The following is a 26,626-nucleotide window of genomic DNA, read 5'->3' on the forward strand; positions in this document are numbered from 1 at the left end:
AAAAATCCAAAAACCCTCACCTCGCAGTATGTGTCCTGAAGCACAAAGTGCTGTGGACAACGAGAAGATCTGACGAGTTTCGGGGGAAAGAGAAATCCATATTCAAAGGAAAAGTACTCAGAATGACAAGCAACTTCTCCACAGAACCCTGGACACTAGAAGAGAATAGAATGGAATCCTGTGTCTTACAGGAAAGGGAGGGCCGAGAGAGAATTCTACACCCAGCCCAACTGTCACTCAAGTGTTGAAGCAGGATGAGAGTATTTTCAGACATGCAGGACCTCAAAAGTTTACCTCCCAGGACTTTTTCTCAGTTCAGCAGGCTCTCCATATTTGCAAATTCTGCATCCATGGATCCAGCCAACCAGGAATTAAAAAAAAAAAAAAAATGGAAAAAAATCCCAAAAGCAAAACTTGAGTTTGCCACAGGTCTTGAAATATTCTGAATCTATGCCAAAGAACCGATGTATAGGCCCGGCGTGAAGTGCCATAGGTCATAAAGAGATGATTTAAAGTATGAACGAGGATGTGCATAGATTCTCCGCCAGCGCTATGCCATTTGGTAGAAGGGACATGGATTTTACATCCCTGGATTTTGGTGTCTGTGGAGGGTCCTGGAAACAATCCCCTTTGGACACTGAGGGACAAGAGGAAATCAATGAAGGAAGGAGGCAGAAAGAGAGGAAGGGGCCCAGCAGTCAGGGCAATTATGGTGCTTCAGCCAGCACGTGGCTCCCTCTACCTGGAGTGGCGGTCAGAGGCACAGGAAGGGACATCAGGAGAACACACTTAAGAGACGACTTGACGAGTGTTAAACTTCCAAGGGAGGTTTTTAGAGATGACAGGAATGTTATGGATTAAATATTTGTGTCCCCCGGAACTCACATATTGAAGCTCTAACCCCCAATATGATGATAGTAGGAGGAGGGGTTGAGAAGAGGTCGTTAAGGTGGGGCCCCCATGATGGGATTAGTGTCCTTGGTGTCACCAGAATTCTCAGTCTGTGTGCATACACTAGGGAAAGGTCAGGTGAGCACACAGTGAAAGGCAGACACCCCAGGAAGAGAACCATCACCAAGAACGGAATCTGCCTGCACCTTGGTCTTGGACTTCCCAGCCTTTAGAACTGTCAGCAATAAAGGTCTGTTGTTCAATCCACTCAGCCAGGCAGGGACTGGAACCACCAAAACCATTAGCCAAAATAAACCTTTTCTCTTTATAAGTTAATTGCCTCAGGTGTTTCATTATAGTGATGAAAAACTAATATACTTCCCAACAATTCTCACCCCCATGGTTACCACAAGATATCTCTTTTCTGCTCAGGCTGAGAAGTTGGATGTTCTCAGTGGATGAAAAGTTTGAAAGAGCCTCATTCATGAGTAAGAGAAATGAGGAAAAATAAACCCTGCCATGCAGGGGGGGACCTCCCACTTGTTCCTCCAGCCCCACCCCTGGCCCCCAGTCTCCCAGGATTCCACCTGGGCTCACCTCGGACACTGTGCCAGTCTCCAGGAGAGCAGCCACTACGTAGGCCGTCAGCGGGACTGTACCGTGGATCCCACCCTGCAAGAGGACGCTCAGGCCTCACCCCTGTCCCAAAGGGGACAGCCCATCTCCTGCCAGAGTCCTGCCCCCGCCTTAGCCCCTGCTCCCACTGTGACCCTGCCCATCACCCAGCACCGGCCCGCCCTGCCGAGCCTCAGCCTTGCTAGGGCCCGGCTCCCCCATCCCCAGCACCCCTGCCCAGACCCGGCCTCTGCCCAGGTGCCCCCTCTACCTAGACCCTGCCTCTGCCCAGACCCCGCCTCTGCCCAGAACCTGCCCCAGAAAGGCCCCGCCCTGCCCAGGCCCCGCCCTGCCCAGGCCCCGCCCTGCCCAGGCCCCGCCCTGCCCAGACCCCGCCCCTGCCCAGACCCCGCCCCTCGCCCAGCACAGGCCACGCCTCCACACACCGCCAGCCCCGGCCTCCAGCCTTAGTCCAGCGTTTCCTTTAGCCCTGCTTCGAGGAGCAGGAGGGGGTGGACAGGCCACTCACCTGGATGTCCTTGTTCAGGATCCTGCCCACCACGGGGAAGGCGCCGTCAGCTCCCTGCTGCTGGATGATCCAGCCCTTGGCAGTGGCCAGCTCCTGGGGGTCGATGAATATGAAGCTCCGAGCCTGCGCGAAGGACTTCAGGACAAAGGCTGTGAGCCTGCAAGAGGATGCGGTGGGGCTGGGGCTGTCACCGAGCAGGGTCACCTTCCTGGGGGCCTCTGGGGATCAGCCAGACGTACACAGGTTTCTGGGGAGGGGGGCAGGTCGCCAAGCTGGGCCCCCTGCAGGAAAGGGCTCAGCGGCGTGTCCCCCCCTCGCCCCCAGCATTGCTGAGGGCAGTGGGCGCTCTGTCTGTCCAGGAGGGACGCCGTATCTGTGGCCACGCAGAGGAGCCCGGGTGGGGGTGTAGGGTTGGCAGGGGAGACCCAGGCTGGGTGGGCCCCACCGTGATGCCCAGGACTGCCACCGCCGGAGCACCCCAGGGCACGTGGCCAGCTGGCCCAGCCCCCAGTGGGTCCTTCTGTGCTGGTGGCACCCCAGGCCAGGGACCCTGCTCACCAGCCACCTCCCCGCACCCCCAGCCCTCGTGAGTGGTGGCCTGGCCCATGACCTCTCCCTGCCCAGTTCTTCCTGCCCCGGGTCACCCCCATTCCTGAGCTCAGAGCACCCAGGGGCCAGCGAGCAGGGGCTGGGCTCCCGCCACCATAGTAACAACAGCAGAAAGAGTCCCAGCAATGACACTGCTGTGCCCAGCCCCGGCCACCCTGCCTCTCCCCGGGGAACCCCGAGGCGGAGACCACAGCTGTCTGTTTCCCATGGCGTTTCCTGCCACCCTCCCCAGGTCTCAGAGCCTGAGTGTCCTCGTGCCCAGGGTGGGGAGGGACTCACCACATGCTCCCCGACGTGTCCCGCTCCCCGAAGGCACTGTAGGATCCGTCCTGGTGCCTGTAGGTCAGCTGGCGCTGGTACCCTACGGGAAGAAGGGGACCGGTTCTGCTGAACAGCTGCCCCGGGGCTGCCTGCAGGGCCCGGGCCTGGCACCCCCCCACAATGCCACCTCACATCTGGGGCTCTGGAAACGGTCTCCAAACCACAGGTCCTTGAAACTGTCCACACCCACACCTGGGTCCCTGAAACGGACGCTCACACTCCTGGGGTTCTTGAGACTGCCCCACCCCTGCATGTGGGGCCACTGTGACCTCTACCTCATTTTCTAACGGCCTCTGTGGCATTGTGGGGAGGTCACACGCCAGCCCTCAGTGGTGCCCAGGTGACCAATGAAGTGTACCACCTCGAGGTGGCACCCTGGTTCCTGGGTGGCCGATGTCCACCCCCTCTAAGACCCACACATCCTGAGCGCCTGGCCTTCTGAGGGCCGTGGCCTGCTTCCTGGAGCCAGACTCTGACCCTCTGCTTCCATCTGGGAGTTGAACGCTGACCATCACACGTGAGTCCCTTTCCCATCCATGAGGATGGGTGACTCCAGATCACCAGAGCCACCGCAGAGCCAGGAGTCGGGACCCCGTCTGGCCCCTGGAACCCGGGTGCCCACGTGCCTCTGTTCCCTCCTCCGAGGGGGGCCCGGGAACTCTGGGTTGGGCACACGTGGGTCCTTCCTCCACCTGGGTCAGGCTCCCCGGTCACTCCAGGTCCAGCCCCAGGGCAGAAGCAAAGCCCGGGAGACCCCAGGACCTTGCCGTCAGCTAACTCCCTCATGACACAGACGGGGAGCGGGGCACTGAGAGGGACCGTCCTGCCTGAGCACAGAGCGGCTGCCCGGGACAGGAGGAAGGCCCAGCTTCTACCCAGCCCCCTCGTGGGACCAAGGCGTACAGAGGGGACAGGCCTCAGATCCGGCCACCACACACCCTAGGGGCCTCCTTCATGGGAAAGGAAGAGGCCCAGCGCTGTCCTGTTTATCCCTGAAGATGTTCACGGTTCTAGGCACAAACACAGCTATTGGGTCAACTCAGAGCCAACGGTAATGACCACACTGAGCTTTTCATTCCCAAATTCAAAAAATTATGTGGTTATATGACTTTTGTTGTGAGATAAAGATCTCTATTAAAAAAAAAGACACTCGCTCTCCTGTGGCCAAGCACCAATATAAAGAGTCGTCCTAACAGCACAACTGCAGGCTCCTGGGGACAGTGAGCGATTGGGGCCGCCCTGAATGGCCTCCTTGGCCCACTGCACCTGGCCTGTAGCCACCCCCAGAAGGCTGCACCCACTCGGGGAGGAGCTCTCCCCCTCCCCTCCCCCTCCCCCTCCCCTCTCCCTCTCCCTCCCCTCTCTTCCCCTTCCCCTCCCCTCCCCCTCCCCTCCCCTCTCCCTCCCCTCCCCTCCCCTCCCCCTCCCCTCTCCCTCCTCTTCCCCTCCCCCTCCCCTCCCCTCTCCCTCCCCTTCCCCTCTCCCTCCCCTTCCCCTCTCCCTCCTCCTCCCCTCTCCCTCCCCTCCCCCTCTTCCCCTTCCCCTCCCTCCTCCTCCCCTCTCCCTCCCCTCCCCCTCTTCCCCTTCCCCTCCCTCCTCCTCCCCTCTCCCTCCCCTCCCCCCTCTTCCCCTTCCCCTCCCCCCTCTTCCCCTTCCCCTCCCCCCTCTTCCCCTCCCCCCTCTTCCCCTCTCCCCCCTCCCCTCTCCCTCCCCTTCCCCTCCCCCTCCCCTTTCCCTCCCCTTCCCCTCTCCCTCTCCCTCCCCTCCCCTCCCCTCCCCTCCCCTCCCCCTCCCTTCCCCCCTCCACCTCTCCCCCTCCCCCCAGGCAGCCAGTCCCATACCCTGGACCAGGTAGTCAGTGGTGTCCCTCTCCACCTCAGGGCTGAGCTGCTGGGTTTTCTGAAGATACCTCAAGACGAAGACATTGGGGGCAAAGTGGATCATGTTCTGCTCTCCGCAGCCAAAGGGCAGGCGCAGGAGCTTGTTGAGGTGGTTCAGGGTCGGCCCCATGACGTCGCCTGCAGGAGAGAGGGAGGGGCTGGGCTGGAGGCCGTGCCCAAGTGTGCAGCACAGGAACGGCTTCTCCTGGGGGTGGGCCAGCTGCTCCAACACTGGACGCCAACCTCTGACTGCCCGTGCTGCCCTGTGGGGCCACCCAGACGGCCTGGTGTCCGGCTTTGGTGGCCACCTGCCCTCTCTCACCTACATGTTTCTGTGTTTTCTAGCTGTCACTTGGGTGTGCACTCTCAGTCTTTTGAATGTGTTTTTTTCTAGGTTTTAAAATAGATGCATCTTAAGGCTATAAATTACCTGCAAAGTGCAGCTTTAGCTGCGTCCCACAAATGTCAGGAAGTCAGTGTAGCCATTCTTGTTCCATTCTAAAAACTTTTTTATAATTTCCAGAAAAATGTGATTTTTTCTTTAGCCATGAGTGTTTTAAATATTTTTTAAAGTTTCATACACACCGGATATTATGGAATATTAGTGCATTATAATGTTCTTTCTCTCTCTTTCAATTTCTGGTCTTCTGTTCTCTCATCCCTTCGGTATTCTGACATCCTCTCCTTGACCTCTTTGTCCCAGACCCTGCCAATAGGCCCCCTGGGATAAGTGCTGTTCCCTGAACCTACCTCCTTTTCTTCTTCTTCAGCTTCCTCATGACTCACTAAGGCTGCCATTGCCCCTGTGCCTCTTCTGTGGCCCAACCTGACGGCTTCTTCATAACCCTCCTTGGGTTCCCATCTTCCTCTCCACTTTTCTGTCTCACCCTCCCCTTTGCCCCCTGCCCTCCCCCAGCCGGGCTGTGGACAGACACCTGTGAGGGAAGCAGCTGCCCGCTCAGACCCAGGGATGGCCCCGTGGGGGACCCCCAGGGTGAAGGCCTCGCCGTAGCTCTCCTCCACCTCCATCTTCCGCCAGAGGCGGAACTCGCCCACGGAGCCCCAGCCAGTGGAGAAGCCAATGAACCGGACCTCCGGTGGCCTCGGGAGGGCCCAGGCCACTATGACGGACTCGTTGGATGGCTCTGGACCGTGGCCAACCTGGAAAAAGAGCCCAAGGCTATGGACGCCGGCAGGAAGCGTGCAGTGACATTCCGTCACCTGTGAACATGGTCAGGGGCCTCAGCCACACCCCCGTGTGAAGCCGGGTCCTCGGGGAGTCAGCAGCACGGGACACCAGAGGTCATCCTGTCCCTGGGCTCCAGGAACTTCTGGGCCTTACAGATCCGCTCCCTGTAGCTGGGACACCCCCTGCTCCTGTTTTACCAGGCGAACTCCTATTCCTACTTCAAAGCCCAGCTTGGCTGTGCCACTCCCCCAAACGTGGTGCCAGCTGTTCCTTTTCTAAGTCCCCTTCCTGGGCCCACAAAGCGCCCCCTTTCACCTGCTCGTACCCAGTCTCCCTGGTCACCCACCACCCTGACTTTTTCTTCTCCTTTTTTTTTTTTCTTTAAGCAGCTCCAGACAGACTGTGAGCCACCTGAGGGGCCCTGTGTTTCCCCTCACTCCTCCCTGCCCCCAGCAGAGCCTGGCATAGAACAGGAAGCAGCGGATACCAGGGGGGCACCAGGCTCCCGTGCCCACCCAGGCAGCCCCGGGTACCTGGATGAGCCCGTCGCGCCAGCTGATCCAGAACGTCCTGAACTCGTCCCAGGAGAGGATCTTGGCCGTGTGGGCGCTGGCCACGGGCTCACCCATCTTGCTGGTCGCCATCCATGACCTGGTGTTCTGGTGGCCCCCCAGGACGATCTCGATCATGCCCGCTGTGTCCTGGGGCCCCGGGGACAAGGCCACACGGGCATCGTTGTGTGCTCGCACGGCCACATCGAAATGGGTGAGACGCTGCGGCCGCTGCACATACTGAAACTCGTATTTGTTGGGGGTGGAGATGTGGAGTCTCTCTGGATGGAGGAAGGGAGGCTGGAAGTTGAGAGGGAGCCTAGAGGAATCTGCCACCCTCACATAGGCTAGGAGGCGAGCACAGGAGGTGAGCACAGGAGGTGAGTACAGGAGGCAAGCACAGGAGGCAAGTAGGAGATGAGCACAGGAGGCAAGCAAGGAGGCAAATAGGAGGTGAGCACAGGAGGTGAGCACAGAAGGCGAGCACAGGAGGTGAGTATAGAAGAGCACAGGAGGTGAGCACAGGAGATGAGCACAGGAGGTGAGTATAGAAGAGCACAGGAGGTGAGCATAGGAGATGAGCACAGGAGGTGAGCACAGGAGGTGAGTATAGAAGAGCACAGGAGGTGAGCACAGGAGGTGAGTATAGGAGATGAGCACAGGAGTTGAGCACAGGAAGTGAGTATAGAAGAGCACAGGAGGTGAGCACAGGAGGTGAGCATAGGAGATGAGCACAGGAGGTGAGCACAGGAGGTGAGCATAGGAGGTAAGTAGAGAAGGTGAGCATAGGAAGTGAGTACAGGAGGTGAGCACAGGAAGTGAGCACAGGAGGTGAGTATAGAAGAGCACAGGAGGTGAGCATAGGAGATGAGCACAGGAGGTGAGCACAGGAGGTGAGTATAGAAGAGCACAGGAGATGAGCACAGGAGGTGAGTACAGGAGGTGAGCATAGGAGGTAAGTAGAGAAGGTGAGCATAGGAGGTGAGCACAGGAGGTGAGCACAGGAGGGAGCACTGGACAGGATGGCAATCTCCCCAGGGCTCTGCACACAGCTGCAGAAACATGGTGGCTCAATAGCAGCACTGACGGTGGCACCCAGGGTCACTCCAGCTAGGGACATGCAAGGTGCCAGAAACTACACAGGCTGCTGACAGAAGCAAGAGAAGACCCAGATCCACGGAGAGCAGACTCCACGGGGGCAGAGGAGATGCTGCAGACACACTGATCTTCCCCAAGCTGATCCACGGACTCAATGCAAATCCAAGCAAAATCCTAGAGAAGTTGCTACACTGACTTTCGAATTTTCTGGAAATGCAAAGGACCTAGGGGACCCCAAACGGCTTCAGGAAAGAACAATGTTGAAGGATTCACCACTGGGCACGGAGGCTCCGTGTACAATTACAGTGGTCACCGTGAGGTGAGAGCACAGGAAGGGCAAACGTGTCCAGGGAACAGAAACAGGGAGCCCAGAGTGGACCCAGGCACGTGTGGGCACTGACTTTCAACAAGGAGCAAAGACGTTCCATACAGAGAGGACTGGACCCGGGGTGCTCTGCTGCTGAGCCACATCCCCAGCCCGTTTTATTTATTTATTTATTTTTTTGAGACTCGGTCTTGCTAAGTTGCCCAGGCTGGCCTTGACCTTGCCATCCTCCTGCCTCCTAAGCAGCTGGCCTTAGAAAAGTCTTTCATATAGATGGTGCCAGGGCAGTTGGTGACCCACGTGCAGAACGATGGACGCTGGCCCATACCTTGCAAGGTGTCCGGAATCAACTCCCAATAGATCATTGCCGTTTAGAAACCAGAAACTTAGAACCACAAAACCTGGAGGAAACAGGACTCGAGAAGATGTCTCAGGAACAAGTGTGATTGGGTGTGATTCACCAAAGGGAGGATGGTGAGCTGGGTTTCACCAAAGTGGAAGCCTCTGCTTCCCGGCAGCACTAGAACCTTGCACGGTGGTGGTGCCTATAACCACAGCGGCTCAGAGGGCTGAGGCAGGAGGATTGCCAGATCCAGGCCAGCGTCCGCAACTTAGGAGACCATTGACCTCCTGACTGCTGTGCCCGCTGTCCCCGGGGAGGGGGCGCTGGCTCCGCAGTGAAGGAGCTGTCACCCTGTGGTAGGGGAGGGGCCCGGTGGCTCCTCAGTGCGTGCAGAGGACTCACCGTTGGGGCAGAAGAAAGCACTGTAGGTGTAGGACCGCGGCGCCCCTTCAGGCTGAAACAGAAATGGAGCGACTGAGAGCGGGGACAGGGTGGCGGGGACAGGGTGGTGGGGACAGTCGGCCCAGAGGAGCGTCCAGAACTCCCAGGGCAGCAGCTACGAGTCTGGACCGTGCAAGTGAGCTGCCGGGGCTTGTGGGGAACCCAGGGTGACACCAGGGTCACAGGCACACAGGAGTGACCAGGTCACCCACCTCCTAGGTCCGGGTGGCGACACGGAGGCCTCGCCATCACGCTGTGCCGTGGCCGCGTGAATCTCACCTGCTCCCCGCGCCCGGCCCTGCCCACCCCACTGCCCTCGGGTCCCCGGGTGCCCAGAGCCTGTGCAGAGCGGCTGCGGGATCCCAGGCCCCGACAGACGTCCACCAGCACCGTGAAAGGCCCAGGCCACCTACGCCTCCACCCGGTCTGTACCCGTGTCCTGCCTCCTGCCTGTCCACCTGGGCTCCCTTCTCTGTCTTGTGCCCCGGGAGCCCAGAGGCCGTCAGCTGTTCTCGCAGAAGGGCCAACATGTGGGCTCGCTGAGGGCCCTCGACAGATCAAGGATAAAGGGAACGTGGACATGACACAGTGGACTATTCAGGCAGAGGATGTGGCGAGTCCTGTCACTTGCAGTGACACGAGTGGCCCTGGAGGACATCACGTTAATGAAGGAAGCCAGGCGCAGAGATGGCGGGTGTCCTGGTTCATTTGAGGAAGCTAAAGACATTGATTTCACGGGAGGGGAGACGGGGATAGCGGTCACTAGAGGGGGAGGGAGGGGACACAGACCGTGGTTAAGCAAGGGACAGCAAAGGACACCAAAGCCCAGGAGATGGAAGAAGGCTCTGATTTTCCAAAGCACAGAAGGAGAACTACAGTCACAATGGTCGGTGACACATCCAAATAACTAGGAGAGTCTGAAGGTTCCCGGAACAGGAGATGGAAATGTTGATTTCCTTGATCAGTCATTATACATCATATCCATGGACTAAAGTATCACACTGTTACCCCGGAAACACGTATGAATATTACATATCAACTAAAAAAACCCAGGTGCCCAGAACTCAACTCCCAGACCTCAAAGGTTTGCTAGAGTTTGGGTCTGGAATGTCTCCAAAGGCCCCTGTGATGAAGGCTTTGGAGAGGTAAGGGGACCTTTAAAAGGCGGGGCCTAGTGGGAGGCCTTCAGGTCACTGGGGGTGTGGCCTTGAAGGGGATAAGGTGGTGCCAGCCCCTTCATCTTTCTCTCTGTGGTTTACCAGCCATGAGGTGAGCGGCTCCGCTTCACCATGAACTGCTGCGGTGACGTGCCGCCTCGCCACAGGCCCCAAAGCAATGGGCAGAGCGATCATGGACTGAAACCTCCAAAGCTGTGAGTCACCATGAACCTCTTCTCTTTATAAGCTGATCGTCTGTTACAGTCACAGAAAGCTGACTAGCACACAGGAAGAGCTGCAGCAAGGCAGCCGTGGGCCCCACTCCCTCCACAATGGCTAACTCTAGGTGTCGCCTTGACTAGGTCATGGGAGGCCAGAGTGGCTAGAGGCTCTTTCCGGGTGTGTCTCTGGGGGTGAGTCAGGCCCTCCCCAATGTGGATGGGCACCGTGCTACCTGCTGAGGCCCAAATAAGGCAACCAGGCAGGAGGTTAAACTCCCCTCTGCCCGCAGGCTTCCTGGGCTGGGACCTCGCTCTTCCTGCCCCCCTGCTGCTGGTCCTCTGACCCCCGGGCTGGGATCCCCGCCCTTGTCTCCATGGCTCTCAAGCCTTCAGCGACACCACAGGGGACAGGTCATGGGACGGCTCCAATTCCACGGTCACGTGGGACGTGGCCTGATAATAAATCTCGTTCGACGTCTGTATGAATGTGTGTATGGTGAACCCCGATCTCTGCGGTCATGCGTCACTTCACAACGGGGATATGTTCTAAGAAACGTGTCCTGGGATGACCCTGTCATTGTGCAAACACCAGAGAGCGTATTCACACACAGGATGCAGCTGCTCCGACGTCACTACCGGGTGATCGTACGGACGACTGTCATGCGTGTGGTCCATTGCCTACTGAAACCCTGTGTCTTTCTGTCTGCCTCCTTTTGGTTCTGTTTCTCTACAGAACCCTGACACATCCACCCTCTGCTGGGTGACATGGGGCCACTCACTCAACCTCTCTGGGCTGGGAGCCGTCCATGCCCATCGTCTCTGGTGCCCAGCCCTGGCAGCAGGGAGCGAGACCCCGTGCGTTTTCCACAGCAGGGCTGGACAGCCGGGACACCTGTGGGCCCCACAGGTAAGAGGCGGTCCTGGGTTCACAGCTGGGAGGTCTGTGCGGGCCCTGACCTGGGACTCCCCTGCTGCAGGACATGTGTTCCGGGGACCCACGCCCCACGTGCCACGTCCCAGACTGCAAACTGCCTTGGAAAAGTGCAGAACTAGGAGACACGCACATGGCCCTCAAAAATGGTCAGGGTCACTCCCTCCGGCCCCTCCAGAGTGCAGGGCCACCTCACGACCTGCTCAGCTCTGCGAGGAGGGGCCAGAGGCCACGGTCCTCCTGCCAGAGGCTCCCCCCAGCTGTCCCTGAGTCATCAATCCAGACCCGGGTGCTGGGTCTGGACCGCGTGCCCGGCTGCTCCCCCCAGGTCTGAGGCCCACGCTGGCCCGCGGGTGGGGCCTGGCCTACCTCCACGGTCAGGCTGCGCCGGATGTGATCCGCCCCGGCGGGGACCCTCCTGTCGGGGGGACCGTCCTCTGCGTGTCTGCTGGGCCTCCTGTCCCGGCAGCAGCCGGCGTCTCCATAGGCCAGGGCTTTGGCTGCGGGGATTTGGTGGCCATCAGAGCAGGTCCCCGCCAGGGTGGGCTGCCCCTCCCTCCCCCTGGGTCAGGCACGCGTGTGCCTCTGTGCAGGTGCCGTGTGCGTGTGGGGCACGTGTGCACGCATTTCTGTGTACACGTGCACACGTGCGTGCCTCTGAGCAGGTGTGTGGCCTGGGTGTGGCTTGGGTGTGCCTGTGCTCTGTGACCGTGCCTGTGTCCCACGTGGGCTTGGCACCGTGACAGCCCCGCTCCCCCCGGGTGAGGCCCTGGCCCTCTCCCCAGAGCTGCCCCCTGTCCTGCTGGCCCCAGCTGCTGTCCTGTCCTTCAGGACGGTCCTGACCTCACCTGCTGGCCCATCCGCCCCACGGCCCCCGTGGGGCCAGAGCCTGGAGTCCTTGGTGGCTAGAGGGAGCAGGGGGTCCCCACCTGTGATGTTGCTGAGCCCCAGGTTGCTGAAGGACAGGGCCACCCAGGTGGGTCCCATCTCCCCGGGGGCCACACACATCTCCTGGGTCAGGTGCCGTCTGCCGGGGTGCCCCACCAGCTGGACGCCCTTGGGCACGGAGATCTTCACGTGCACCTGCAGGGGGCACTGCTCATGGCACCTGGAACCCAGGCCGGCCTCCCTGCCCCACCGTCCACCGCAGGTCCAGCCCCGCCAGCCCTCTCCAGAGGCCACGCCGTCCTCAGAGGCCCCTTTCCACTTCAATCAGGCAAACACGGGCGCTGTCTGGCTGCCCTGCTGCGGGCTTGTCCCCGCCCCTGACTAGCTTGGGCCTGCTCCTCTCCCAGCCCTGCGTCCCCACAGGTCCCTGCAGCCCCCAGGACCATGGGGGCTTCAAGGGCAGCCTTGCCCGCCACACCACCCTGGGCTCCTGATGGACACACCCCGACCCACTGCCGGTCTCCCACGGGGCTCCCTCTGACTGTCTCCCCAAACCCAGGGCTCCCTGGGGAAGAGTATGGCTGTGTGTGTGCACACGTGTGTCTCTGGTGCACACGTGCTCAGCCTGAGCAAGCACAGGGTGCACACACACCAGCATGCATGTAGGTGCATATGGGTGCATGTGTGCGCATGTGTGTGCGTGTGTGTGCGTGTGTGTGTGCGTGTGTGTGCATGTGTGCGTGTGTGCGCATGTGTGTGCGTGCGTGTGCGTGTGTGTGTGCGTGTGTGTGCATGTGTGCGTGTGTGCGCATGTGTGTGCGTGTGTGTGTGCGTGTGTGCGCGTGTGTGCGTGTGTGTGCATGCTTGTGTTGCTGTGAGCATGTGTGTGCAGCCCACGTTCCACCGTACAGGTGTGTGCCTGTGCCTTCTGAATGCGCGTGACTGCATGTGCATCTACGTATTCATAGCCTCCCCAGACTACAGGAGCTCTCGCTCCACGTCCATTTGTCCAGCCAGCAAACTGGAAGCACCTGCTGGGTTCAGGCTTCTGCCTGGAGATAAAGACACAGTGAAGCAAGACGCGAGCGACCCCTGGCCCCCGGCTCAGCTCTCTGTTGGAACTCGGTGTCTGTTCTTTCTGAGCGGCAAAGGGGCTGGGGGTGTGCTCAGTGGTGGAGAGCGGCTGTGGTCAGTGGGGGCTGCTTGTCCAGCATGTGCGGGAGCCTGAGTTCAGGCAAAGGCTGGACCACAAGGTGAGGGCGGAAGCTGAGATTGGGGTGCACAGGCATCAAGGTGTGACACAGAGGGAAGGACACAGGAGGAGCTAAGGTGACAGAGTCTGGATCCTGCCACAGGAAAGGCCGGCTGGACCCAAGCCTCAGCACCCTCAGGTTGAAGGATGCTCAAGATTTCCCACATCCCTCTTCCAGAAAGTTCTTCCATGGAGAAAAATGGAAACTCAACAGCCAAGTGTCAGTGGTGACATGTAACCACTGGGAGGTGTCATGGGCAGAAACAACCAACGATGGAGTTTAGAGGTGGGACCTTTGGTGGGTGGCTTTATAGGAAGAGGCAGACACCAGAGGAGCCGTCCCCGTCCCTCACCATGTGATGCTCCACACCACCATCCCCAGATGCGAGCTTTTGACCTTGGATCTCCAGAACCATGAGCCAAAATAAACCTCCTGGGGCCAGGGGTACAGCTCAGAGGTAGAGCGTGTGCTCAGCATGTGAGGGGGCCTGGATTCAATCCCCAGCACCAAAATAAAAAGTGAAAGAAAAGAATAAACCTCTTTTCTTTTTAAAGTTATCCAGCCTCATACATTTTGCTACAGTAATGCAAAACAGCCTAAGACACCATCTCACCCCTTCTCCCTGGTAACAGAGATGCTGTGACACCCAGTTCCTCACCCAGGCCCCATTCCACCCCTGCACCCTGACTGCAACAAGGCCCGCCCCTGCTCCCCCAGCAGATGGGGAAAGCCATGTATTTGGGGGTTGGTACCTCAGCACAGGTGCCCAAGTAGTTGTAGACACTGAGTGGGACCTTGACCTGCTCCCCGCGGACGACAAGAGGTGGCAGCGTGAAGTCCAGGAAGAAGGGCTTGAAGGTCTTCAGCAGGGCGGGCTCGGCGATTCCCAGGCCGCGTGAGGCGGAGAGGCCCACGGCCTCCGCCACCCAGCTGGTGATGGAGTCAGGCACCTGCAGACTGAGGGTCTCCTCCCCTGACGGGTCACTGTGGAGACACAAGAGGGACCAGGGCCAGGTGGGGATGGACCAGGCCACCTGGCTTGGGGGGTCTGGGGTGGGGGCAGGGAGCTCAGGAACAACTACTTGAGGCACCAGGGGAACATGGGACCCGAGAAAGCCACCCTCAGCCCTAATTTGCTCTGAGAAAAACATGGCCGGGTCTCAAGGTGACGCGAACACAGGTCTTGAGAGGGGAAGGTCGGCCCTGCCTGGTTTGGGACAGAGCCACTGAATGAACGGGCCCAGCCACTTGGCGGGGCCGGGCACGTCCAGGGGATGCACATTTACGGGTGTGATCACGCCGCGCCCTGTAAATACGCACCATCCTCCTGTCAGTTAAGAAAACGAGAGAAAGAAAAAAGCCTGAAAATAATGCAACAGAGTCTCAGGATTTCCCCGAGCTGTGTTCTGGGAAGCCACCGTGAACTCGGAATTAGCAGACAATGGCTCACGGCTCCTACCAGAAATAGAGGGCCAGGACCCTGTCAGCCTCTGGTCATATTTTGGTCGACAAATCAATATTCAATTTTGTTTTATGTTGTTTTTTTTTTTGGGGGGGGGGCGGATAACCAGGGATTGAACTCAGGGGCACTCGACCCCTGAGCCACCTCCCCAGCCCTATTTTGTATTTTATTTAGAGACAGGGGCTCACTGAGATGCTTAGGGCCTCCATTTTGCAGAGGCTGGTTTGAACTCGAGATCCTCCTGCCTCGGCCTCCCGAGTCGCTGGGCTGACAGCCATAGGCCACTGCACTCAACCTATGTGTATCTTTGTTCAAAGACACCTCATTTAGTATGTGGCGTGTTCGTCACATGAGCTCACGGCCAGTGGCACCGAGACACCCTCAGAAGGAGAGCAGGCGAGAGATTCCACTGCGCCTCTCAGAAGGCCGTGAACTTAGGAATTCTTTTGTTTCCGGAATTTTCCATTTAATATTTTTGGGCACGGTGACTGTGGGTCTCGCACTCCAGGTAAGAGGGACTCTCTGGCAGGTCTGAGGAGGGAAGTCGTCCCCCGACGTCAGGCCAGGTGTCGGGGAGTGCTGCACTTGAGGAGACCGCTAGCTCTGCTCCGTGGGGTTCTCCGGGAGGGGCCCCTCAGCCTCCTGCTGCGCGGCCTTGTCAGAGGGAGGGGGCATGTGCTCATTGTCACAGATACCGCGTGGTTCCACTGATCCACATTCCCCGGGTCCTCACCATCACAGTCAGAAAGTGAAGTGGTCAGGGGCGGGGGGAGGCACAGGGGGAGTGTTCAATGGGGACAGAGTGTCAGTTTTCAAGAGTCCTGGAGACGTGGTGACGGTCATTCGAGGATGTGCAAGCTCCATGCCACGGGGCTGTGCGCTTAAACACGCGCGACGGTCAGTTTTACGTGATGCGGATCTTTCCACGATTTCAAAAACCAGGGGAGAAAAAGGGGAGATTGCCCAGTCCCTCCCTGGGCCCACAGGAGGCTCCCTGGCCTCAGACCTGTCCCTCTGATTCATCCTCGCTGCGGCCAACGGCGGGGAGGGACGTCCCAAGGCCCAGATCCCTGGCTCTGGTCCGTCACCCAGCCCTGGGGCCTCAAGCCCTCTGCCTCCCCCAGCCACGAGGGACCTGCCAGGCTGTCCTGCTGGTCCCTCCTGGACACCTTCCTCCCCTTGTTACGTGTCCATTTACACGTCTGGGCTCGGGCCCCACCTCCTGCCTTCTCCAGAGGGTCCCCAGCCCCGGAGCCCCCAGGCCTGTGTCCCGCATCCATGAAGGACGGAGCCCACTGCTGTCCCAGGGCTCCTGGGTCCTGGGGCACCTGCCGACTCTGCGACATGCAAACCTCAGGAGCCCGGGGACCCCGTCTGCCTTGTTCCAGGGACCACCCTTGGCACCCCAAAAGTCACCCAGCACCCAGAAAACAGAAATTCTCTTGCAATGCCAGGAACGGAAGCCGGGGCCCGGGGACGCGCTAGGGAAGCGCTGCACAGAGGCCGCCTCCCGGCCAAGCGGAGTCCTCTGGATGGTGTTGTAGCTGGGCCCCACAGCAAACCCCGCAGCCAGGATCCGCTCCCACCAGGAGTCTGCCTCCCGCAGAGCCCAGCCCCCCGGGTCGCAGCCCCCCCAGGTCTGAGAATGGGAAGGGCACCTCTCCCGCTGGCTCACTCCACACGGGTGGCTGTTGTCCCCGCAGCTTGTCCTGCTCCTGTAGGGTGGGCAGACGAGCTGCTGCCCCCTGTTGGTGCCAAACTGCCATTAAATGCTCGGGGCCTAGAAGGACCTGGGCCAGCAGCTGGTCCATGCCAAGCAGTCCCGGGCTGCAGACTTCCCTGCCTGACTGGTGTGTCATGGCCAGACTCTCTGACACCAGCAACAGGCACCCCCCGCGTCCTGCAGAGAGCGGGCCTCTGGATCCTGCTTCTGGGAACTAGAGCTGAACGGGGCAAGGAGCAGCCGGCCCCACGGCAGGAGCCGAGTCCCCGAGGGGCCAGGAGGGAGGAGGGCGGGTTCAAGTTCAGGTTCTGTCCAGAAATGTCATCTCCTTAATGAGCTCATTATGCCAACAGAGCACTCAGAGGCCCCCAGGGAGCTGCGACCGTGGACTGCGGTTCTCACGGGCAGGTGTCCAGGCTGCAGGGGACTGGGGGGGGGGGACTTCAGCAGCTTTGGGTTTGAGGGCTGAAGAAGAACTTGCAATGTCACCCAGGGGTGTCAGGGGCAGGGCCACAGGCAAAGGGGTCGGGAGGGAACCCTCTGGACTCGGCGAGAGCCTTGGGGTCCACCGGAAAGGACAGGGCAGGAGGGGGACGGAGCCCACCTGACGTTGACACACCGCCAAAGCCACGTCTCGGGGAAGAACGTCCTTTTCCTCTTCTCTGCTCTATAAGAATTTTAAAAGGAGGAAAAGTGGTTCAAGTTTCGTGGGCGCACAAGCCCTTCCCTGGAGTGGCCTTCTGCCTGGTCAGACTCTCACAGGGGCTTCGGGGGCCCCGCAGGTACCGCTGGGCTCGATGGGGGTCACGCCGGCTCCTCTCTCTTTCCGGCTGATCCGGGTGACGCGTCTGTCTCCTCTCCCCCCGCCCCTGGGAGGGTCCGCCTTCTACTCAGGACAACGGAAGGTGAGGCCCAAGGCGGGCAGAGTCCACCTGCCACCAGAGTGGGCCTCACAGCCTGGATGCAGGGGGTAGGAGGGACAAGGGGACTGCCCCCTTCCTCCTCTTACTAATGTCCTTGCCACGTTCTTCCCCATCATCACACGGAGCCCCTCTCCCTCCCCTTCCTCTTTCCTGCAGAGAACCTTCCATTCGTCCTCCTCTGTGCCCCAGCAACCTCACAACTCACTGTCCTTAAGGACAAAATAATGCTTTTTAAAATTTCACTCAACCTCTCAAAATTAAAAATGCTCACATCCTTTCTACCAGCGATACCCCTTATAGAAACGCACCCAGGATACTGCCACAGACACGTGTGCAAAGAGACAGGGGAGGACACGGCAGCCTCCATCAATAGGGGGACTAGCACATTCATCAGCAGAATATTATACACTGGTGAACAAGATCAATGGCAGTTGTGCATGGTACTCATGTGGAATAGTCTCCAAGGCTTATTGTTAACTTCAGAGAGGAAAATAGAGAATATGGTTGACCCATTATGTCCTATGGTCCTAGATATAGGACATCAGCAAAAATTTAAATTGAAGTGTTTTATAGGTATCCATTATATAGGCACCCCCTACACAGGATGATGAGATGTCATACGTTAAAGCAGTCAATTAGATTTTTTAAAAAAATTTTTATATATGCCCAAAAGATATCTAAGAAGTTATCCATCATGATTATGACTGAATAAAGTAATGGAGGGCTTGGGAGTAGGAGGAAGACTGAAGGTTCATTTATACCCTTTCAGTGTTTAAAAATGATTTTTTAGCCAAAGGTCTACAGTGATCGGAAGCCCTGTCCTCAGAATAAGGATGTGCATCCATTTACAGAGAGGCCTGGGCGCTTCCTGCATGAGGCATTTCCTGCGACTTTCTAACCCCAGGAAGCTACTTCCATGTCCACTCCAGGCCCAGCTCCCGAATCCTGCACAGGGTGGGTGAGGGCCCCCAGGGTGGCCACCATGTTCCACCTCCCTCATTCACCCACGTCCTAAAATGCTTCCAGATGTGTCCTGATTTGGAGTCTGGAGAGCAGGAGGCTGTTGGCCACACTCTGCTAAATGTGTGGCTCAAGTGGGGACAGCTGGAAAGACCAGGGCCCCCAGGAACCAACAGGAGGGGACTGGCAGGGGCGAGAGGCTCCCGATCTGTACAGAGAGGGTCTGAAAACCTGTGCTTCATGGACAGGCCACGCACCAGGGAAAGAGAGCACCCGGGCCACCTCTGGCTCAGGAAAGGGCTGGAGGGGCCCCGGGACCACCCTCAAGTCTCTGGAGAGACCTCGCACTGTGGACCTCCCTGGCCACTCCTCTCCCTTCTCCTCCTCCTAGGAGAGGGTGCACCAGGCCTGCGCTCCCTTCCCAGCCCACACGGCTCCGTCCTCCGCAGAAAGCCAGGAGGCAGGGACCTCGGAACAGCTGGCTGACCGAGATCTGGGGCTGAGAAGGGAGTGGGGGGCAGAGTAAATAAGGGGGCAGGAGAGAAGAGATATGGGCAGAGCGGTGGGGAGACAGAAGAATAAAGTGCCAAGAAGAAGGGGGACAGGGAACAGGAGGTCACTTCCTTCCTGTGAAGGAAAGGTTTCCTGACTCCAGGACAAAGCTGTGAATCTGCTCACTCAGTAACTGGTACTGTAAACAGACCACGAAATGGTCAGAGATGGAGAGGGTTTGAACACCATCACCACCGGGTTTGACCTCAAGTGTGCACTGAGCACCCAGAATTCAATGACTGGGCATTTGGAAACTCTTTTCAAAAAGGTACATTTGTAAAAAGCATCTACAAAAACTGGTCATAGAGAAAGTCTCCAAATTAAACCCAAAATATGGATAGCATACAGGCTACAAATGCTTGTTTGTGAATTTAGAAAACACGTAAGAATAATCATGGGGGGGAATCATTTGAAAATTTAAAATACTTCTGGACAAGGCATGGCTCAAAAACAGAATCATTCCACCAGTTAGAAACAATGTGCAACCAAGCAATACTGGAAATGTTTCTTAGTGCCAAGTAGATGCAGCCAAAGCCGTATTCACAGGAAAATTCATAGTCTTGTAAAGGCCTAGCCCTGATATGAAAAAGACTGTAGGAAGGAATTGGGGTCTAACCTGAGAAAACAGAACTGGAGGGGAAAGGGAAAGAGGGTGAGAGAATGGAGGGAAAGGAAAGGTAGGAGGAAGGAGAGAGAACAAAAGAAAGAATTTTCTAAGCAGAGTTCCTGAAAGTAGGACAATCTGTTCTCAGACCAGCCAGCACCTCTGATGCATCTGCTTCTCTCTTCTCTACCCTCGCTCCCAGGCACTGGGGCAAGGCCAAGAACTGGGAGAGGGCTGTTTGGTGCCCCAGCTCCTAGCCCCCAGGAGATGATCAGCCAGCTCTACAGTGGACTGAATGTTTATATGCCCTCAAAATTCGTACGTGGAAACTCTATCCTTCAAGGTTTTAGGGAGTGGGGCTTCTGACAGGTGCTTACGTCATAAAGGTGGAGCCCTCCTGACCCTCCTGAATGGGACAGGTGCCTGCTAAGGCACCACCTGTGCACCAGACACTGCATCTCGGACTTCCCCACCTCCAGAGTGTGAGCGAGCCTAAGGTGTCCTGTCACAGCAACCCAGAGTGTGACAAGCCCCAAACACCATCAGTGTCCAGGGTCGGACACCTTGCTCCAGGTCTAGGCCATTACCTGGGGGGTTGCCTGGAAGGCGTCACGGCCACCAGGGTCCCTGTGTGGGGCTGGAAAGCCGGGACAACCTCGTCGGTGTAGAGGCTGCCGTCCTGCCGGTGGTTCAGGCTGACCCTGTTGGTCATCACCACTAGTCCTGTTTCCTGGCAACAGACAACGGCCAACAGTGGTGGGGAAGTGGATGCTGATGGTTCCAGGAGCAAAGGGGAGCGAATGACAGTCCCCATCACCCCGTGGCCGCTGGCCCCGACCTCACGGATGGGCACCTCAGGGAGGGAGTCATCTCTGGGCTTGGTGGAACCGGCTGAGGAGGTACAAACCCCAGGGACCATCCAGCGCAGAGCGATAGCACATCTAAATTGTGGCCAAGCCAAGCTGGACCGTGCACGAAAGGCCACACCTTTGGGAGTCCACCGATGGGAAACAACAGTCCAGGGGAATCCAGAGACAAGAAGGGGCTGCTGGGCTGCTAATGGGGACGGGCCCCCTTTTGGGGTGTTCTGGGTCTGGATGGAGCTGGTGGTTGCATGACAAGGAATTAACTGAGGCTCATTGAACTGTGCACTTTAAAATGGTGAGTTTTATGGTCTATGAATTAGAAAAAATATCAACCTGACAGTGGGTGATCCAGGCCAAAGGCTGGTGACTTTATATGCCAACGATTGCTTGTTATCTTTGTCACTATGACGATTATTGGGAGCAACTTGGTGGATGAGAAGATTCATTCTACTTTTTCCCAAGCCGGGTTCAACCCAGGGTTATGTGCATGCCAGGCAAGGGCTCCACCTCAGGTCTGAATGTCTGTCTGTCTGTCTCTATACTAGGAATCAAACCCAGGAGCACCCACTGAGCCTCTAGGACCACAGGCATGTGGCACCATGCCCACTGCACATCCCCATCTTAATGCCAATAAAATCCTAAATGCACCCTGGGCTCCAAGCCACTAACCCTCTCTGGATCTGTGTGACCCTGAAGGGCACCTGGGCAGATAGGACCTGCTGCCTGAGAACAGCCACTCCCCTCATTGAGCATTGCCAGGTACACACCAAAGCAACCCAAGTAGGGCAGAGCTAGGAGCAACCGGCCCCTGCCACTCCCTGGAGACGGCTTCCCTCCCTCCCACCTAGCACCCCCCACATACTGGTCCATTGATCAAGTTACCATCTACCCAGTCATTTAAACGTACAGTCGTGGCCCACATCAGGATAATCTGGTCAACAGTGGGCCAAACACTGTCAGATGAGACGTTGTGGCCATTGCAATGTTCTGCCTCAGGTAACCTGGGAGAACCACGCGGTAGCAGGGGTTGGGACCTTGGGCTCTGCCGCGTTTCTGGATCCCCAGACCCTCTGTCCCCACACGAGCGGGGCTCAGACTGTGTAGAAAGACCAAACCACCTCTCCTTACGGTGAAGGCAAATCCCGAGTCCTTGGTGACACCCCAGGGCCACGGGAAGGCCGAGGAGCGCCGGCGCCGTCGAGCGGTCAGCCCCGCCCACCAGGACGCTCCGTCCTCCCTGGACACACCGAAGGCGTCCGAAACGTCGTAGTCTTCCAGTTCCCGGAAAACCTGCAGGCAGAGGGGCACAGGCCTGGGTCAGCTGACGTTTCCAGGCCCAAGTAGGCCGTCGCGGGTCGCGCAGGTGTCCACCCCAGCCTCCTGTCACAGGGACGCGCCCACTGACGTCCGATGGGCTGACATTTTTGACAAACCCGTGACAGGTAGAAAATACCACGGGCCCCAAATGCATGGGTCCGACTGCTGAGACCCAGCTCAGCCCCAGGGCGCGCCTCAAGGTGGGCGCTTTCTCCCACTGTGCGCACTGCATCCAAGGAGGGGACCTGACCCCACGTCGCTGGCCCAGGGAAATGTCCAAATTCACCACTCCAGCTTCGGATTCTACCGAATGCGCATTGCTTATGTGTCACGTCGTGACAATCGTCAGCCGTGGGTGTTGATAGTCATGGTCCATTTTCAGATGGGCAGTGGGGCCAGCCGTGCGGGACCCGAGCCGGCGTGGTTTCTCTGGGGTCTGAGGACTTTGCTCTGCATCTTGCGCATGCGCAAAAGCAGCGACAAGGATTTACCAGGCGCCCGCGGGTTCCCTGGGAAACGACCCAGCGGAGAAAGCGAATCCAGACCCACGCCCAGCTCCACGTTTCCTGGAGAGGAAGGGGAGAAAGGGCAAGCCACCGCTCACCTGGGCCGGAGTCAGCCGAAACCCAGACCTGAGCAGGTAGACGCTCCTGTCCACCGCGGCAATACACACGCAGCTGCCCCTCGCGGCCCTGACCCGGAGGTCCACCACCTCCCCGGGACGGGTCTCGTTTGCTGAATATGTCAGTGAAACCTGGAAACAGCGGGGAAATCAAGAGCTGGTCCAGTCCAAGGCCTCTCTTCCCCTCCACCTGTCCACCCAGTGCCCACTGGAGAGCCTCTGGCTGGGCCAGCCCATCTGGGACCCTGTCCCCCTACTCAGGTAGAACTCCATATGTGATGGGCAGAGGGTCCAGGGAGGGGAGAACCGGGAGGCAGGTGCCGGCTGAGCACACACTGGAGCTCATTTCAAGGCTGCAGGGAGAGGGGACCAGAGGCTCAGCTGGGCTGGGAACACGAGGGCCGTCTCACAGGGCGGGAGCCAGGGGAGGCGGATCAGCTGGCCCCTCCCTGCAGGACATGAAGGAAGGCCACCTCCATGTGGAAGCGCTTCAGCTACCAGCGCTCCAATCCCAGCCGGGCCTAAGGACAGGGTCAGGTCACAGGCTCACCACTCCCCTCACCCCTGGGCAAGCGACCTGGGTGCAGTCACACACCTAGATGGCGCACCTGCTACACACCCAGGCTACGCGGGGTTTAGATGTAGTACAGCCTGTCACTCCTGGGGACACGATGAGCAAAGCAACAGGAGACTAAATCAAGCCCAGGAGAAAAGGACGTCCCAGGCACGCGGCATATGTCTGAGGCCGCTGCCCAGTCCAAGGGCTTGCTGCTTTATGACAAGTCACTTTTATAAGTGGAAGATGCACCCGCCAAAATGATATTAAAAACTCTAGTACAAGCCAGGTACGGAGGCCCACGCCTGTCATCCCAGCACCTCGGGAGGCTGAGGCAGGAGGATCTTGAGTTCAAAGCCAGCCTCAGCAATTTAGCAAGACTCTGTCTCAAAATAAAAACATAAAAAGGGCTGGGGGTGTGGCTCAGTGGTTAAGCACCCCTGGGTTCCATCCCTGGTACCAAAAAACCCCAACCATAGTAAATGCATAAACCAGTAACGGTCACTATTGTCATTGCCTGGTATCCTGGACAGTGTGCAGGTGTCTATGCTGTGCTTTGAAATGCCAGCAGCACAGCCGATTGTTTCCACCGGCATCACTACGAACATGGAGTACCGTGTCACCACGTTAGGGCAGCTATGACGGTGACAGGAACTTTTCAGCCCCAACAGTTCTTGCAGACTACCTTGGTACACATTGTCTATCTCTGATCAAAACGTCCATTACGTGGCACCGGATGATAGTCCCACAGGTAGAACAGCCCCTAAGAGCCATGCCTGTGTCACTGGGTGGAACGGGTCCCAGCTGTCACCCAAGCCATCACCCTGAGAAGCCCCAGTGGCACTTGCACTCTACCTGGTTTTCGAAGTAATTCTCGACTGCAAACTGGAGGCTGTCGGTGACCCCTTCTCCATCCTCCCTGACGTACAGAACCAGCAGGCGGCCAAGCGGGGCCATGCCAGGGGTCACGACCAATCGGAGAGAGGTCACGCACACGTTGACCTCGGCGGCTGGGGCCGGAGGGGGCTCTGAGATGGGTCCAGAGTGGGACAGGCCGTGAATCAGCCTCTCTCGGGGGACTCTGGCCACCGGACCTTGCTTCAGCCCACCCACACCAGCTCCCGTTCCCATGCTCAGAAGCATCGGGCTCTGCCGGCCTTTCCCAGGCTTCATCCCCAGCCGACGCTGACCGCACCCACTAGCTCAGCCCAGGGTGACCTGGGCTTGCCACCAACTCTCCTGTCTCTGCAGGAGCACGGTTCTGGCTCCAAGTCAACCCACCACCTTCTCCATCGGCAGCAAAGCCTCTGAGTTGCTCAGGCAGTGCCATCTCAGACCCCCCAGGACAACCCTGGCCTCTGACCCCCTCCCTGAGACTGTCCCTGTCCCTCTGGGGCCCGGGACCAGCTGTAGACCTGAATGCCATTGTTGGCTGACCTGAACTGAGTCTCCCACTCCCTCCCCCGGGGTAAAGACCCTCAAAACCCACATTTTATAAAGGATCGTACACGTCTGCTGAGGTGTTCCAGAACACACATGTCCACCTTGCAGTGAGGGGACATCTCCGTGCAGCCCCCCAGGGAACGATCCAGCCCCAAGTGTCAGTGGTGCTGAGGCTGAGAAATTCTGCCTTAGCACAAGAGAACCTGTCTATCAGTCAGTCTTCATCCAGCCATCGTTCCATCTAGCTGCCCATCATCCTACTGATCTCTCAGTCTACCCATTTATCTATCAATTACTCCACCCACCCCCCACCCAACGTTCTACTCATCCATTCTTTTCCTCTCTCTCCCTCTCTTTGGTGACCTTGACCCCCAGGAATGGTGGCCATGGGTGGAGACCTGTAGGTCGTCACACTAGGGTGGGGATTGGTACTCCTGGCATCGAGTGGCACCAGTTGCTGCTCAGCAGCCCACGGTGCTCAGGACGGCCCACCCCAGAGAGTAATCTGGCCCCAGATGTCCAGGTGCCCAGGTTGGGACCCTGCTTTGGGCAGAAGAGGAAGGGGCTTGGGAAGCCCCTGGGGAGTAGAGTCGGGGAGTGGGGAAGGACCCACAGGCAGGGACGGCCTGGGCAAGGAGACTTCAGGCCCACCCGGGTGGTGCAGGAGCCCCCGTGGCTGGCCTGCTTGTCCCTGCGGACACCCAGAGCCAGCAGGTCCCCAGGTTCACTGAACCTCCCCATCCCTGTCTGGAGACGTGTGCCCACCGCCCCAGCAGATGCCCATCCCCTGGGCCCTGGCTGCGCCTGGCCTTGCTAGGGCTCCTGTCTCAGGGAGGAGAGCAGGAACCTTCTCCCGCTGCCCAACTCACCCGTCTCCGAAAGGTGCGTCAAGCGAATGGGCTTCTCCGGAGCCGGGGCCGCCCGCCTGCTCCGCTGCAGGGTGATGTGGGCGGGCTGCTGGCCGGAGAGCACGATGTTGCCCCGAGCAGCCACCTCGTAGTACAGGGTGAAGTTACAGGGACACGTAGACTGCACAGAAAAACGGGCCTCCTCCCCAACCTGGGGGGAGACGGCAGCGTCAAGGTCAAGGTCACAGCCCCCCCCAGGGACCAGAGGTGGAGAGCCAGCCCCGCACCAGACCCTCTGGGGCCAGTGCTGGCTGGCGTCCAGTGTGCCGACCACTGTGACAACAGCGCGAAGCCCAGGGTGAGAGGTCATAGAGCCTGGCTCGAGGGAGATGTGGCCTCTGCAGTTCCTGCCGTCCCCTCGGCCCTCGGAGTGACCTGCCTGGCCTGAGGGTCGGTGTGTGCCTGTGTCTTCAGTCACCATGTGAGCGTCCTGGGCCCAGTGTTATCAGCTTGACCTCTCGGGGGACAGGAGCCCGGGGCAGCCTTCCAGGTGGACGGTCGGGTGGACAACTGAGCCCTAATGAAAACTGGTGGGCAGTACCTAACTTCCCGGGTGCAGATCTCAGCCGAGGGCTGGGCTTCTCTCCGATAGCCACTCAATGACTTAACTCCTGTCATAAGCCCCGGGTTTCCAGAAGGGAAACCGAGGCTCGGTCCCTGGCCCAACATCCGTGAGAGCCGGGGAGGATTGGCCAGGACGGCTGATACCGCAGCATTGACCCCGAGGCTGCCCCCACTCACAGCTGCTGCCCCCCAGGTCCCATGACCCCTGAAAGTCCAGGTGACAGCTGCATTCACACAGGGACGCAGCTGGGCGTGGTGCTGAGAGGTGGGCGATGGAGGCCCCCAACTCTGCCCCGGGCCAGAGCCAGGAGAGGCCAGCAGAGCCCCTGGACCAAGCATTAGCACACCTGCCCTCAGTGCCCGGGAACTGTGCCTGGGCCCCTGGTGGCAGCCTAGCGGGGAGCCGGGGAGCTGGGACGTGCTGATCTGGGTCAGGCGGGGGGCGGTGACACGCTGAGAGCAGAATCCCCAGGCCGAGCCAAGTCCTCACCTAATCAGGACCACGGTCGGCTGCGAGAACACGGGGTTCCGCCTGCCCCCGAGAGGGAGGCCACCAGCAGGGTCCCACCAGACACCGCTGTGTGACAGCATTACAGTAAGAACAGCGTGTCCCGCCAGGCGGGCACAGTCCCATCCGAGTCTCTCTGCCACCCCTGCAGCGGGCCGTCAGCCCCTGGGCACGGGCGGCCTCGGCGCCATGACTCCTGTGAGCTACGCCCCGCGGGTCCCTCCACCCTCGGAAGCGGAGCCAGGGGGTGTGGACGGGCCTGGCCCCGCAGCCACCGAGGCGACTGGTTTCCATCAGGGACAGAGCCTCTGCCAAGGCCGGGTGCCGCTCCAGCTGGGGGCCCGCCAGGAACACGCCCGGCAAAGCCAGAGAGTGG

At 58.8% G+C, this 26,626-nt stretch overlaps 1 protein-coding gene across 6 annotated transcripts in view; it reads right to left on the reverse strand.

Moving 5' to 3' along the window:
• The window catches only part of Cpamd8 (C3 and PZP like alpha-2-macroglobulin domain containing 8), a 69,010-nt gene that overhangs the window by 17,486 nt on the left and 24,898 nt on the right, over nucleotides 1–26,626 (reverse strand). For all 6 annotated transcript variants that reach the window (XR_013434222.1, XR_013434223.1, XM_078037758.1 and 3 more), the window contains exons 14-29: nucleotides 25,140–25,329; nucleotides 23,683–23,855; nucleotides 22,254–22,403; nucleotides 21,461–21,622; nucleotides 20,054–20,196; nucleotides 17,032–17,094; nucleotides 13,995–14,226; nucleotides 12,031–12,184; nucleotides 11,471–11,601; nucleotides 8,754–8,805; nucleotides 6,568–6,866; nucleotides 5,781–6,006; nucleotides 4,807–4,983; nucleotides 2,924–3,005; nucleotides 2,036–2,192; nucleotides 1,489–1,563 (exon numbers count right to left, since the gene is read on the reverse strand). Coding sequence is in view for 4 of the 6 variants with exons in the window: in XM_078037758.1 (XP_077893884.1) it covers nucleotides 1,489–1,563; nucleotides 2,036–2,192; nucleotides 2,924–3,005; nucleotides 4,807–4,983; nucleotides 5,781–6,006; nucleotides 6,568–6,866; nucleotides 8,754–8,805; nucleotides 11,471–11,601; nucleotides 12,031–12,184; nucleotides 13,995–14,226; nucleotides 17,032–17,094; nucleotides 20,054–20,196; nucleotides 21,461–21,622; nucleotides 22,254–22,403; nucleotides 23,683–23,855; nucleotides 25,140–25,329 (2,466 nt within the window). In the remaining 2 variants the exon portion in view is untranslated. The remainder of the gene's footprint in view (nucleotides 1–1,488; nucleotides 1,564–2,035; nucleotides 2,193–2,923; nucleotides 3,006–4,806; nucleotides 4,984–5,780; nucleotides 6,007–6,567; nucleotides 6,867–8,753; nucleotides 8,806–11,470; nucleotides 11,602–12,030; nucleotides 12,185–13,994; nucleotides 14,227–17,031; nucleotides 17,095–20,053; nucleotides 20,197–21,460; nucleotides 21,623–22,253; nucleotides 22,404–23,682; nucleotides 23,856–25,139; nucleotides 25,330–26,626) is intronic.

This window comes from Ictidomys tridecemlineatus, chromosome 2, assembly GCF_052094955.1.
Source record: "Ictidomys tridecemlineatus isolate mIctTri1 chromosome 2, mIctTri1.hap1, whole genome shotgun sequence".
NCBI classification, from domain to species: Eukaryota; Metazoa; Chordata; class Mammalia; order Rodentia; family Sciuridae; genus Ictidomys; species Ictidomys tridecemlineatus.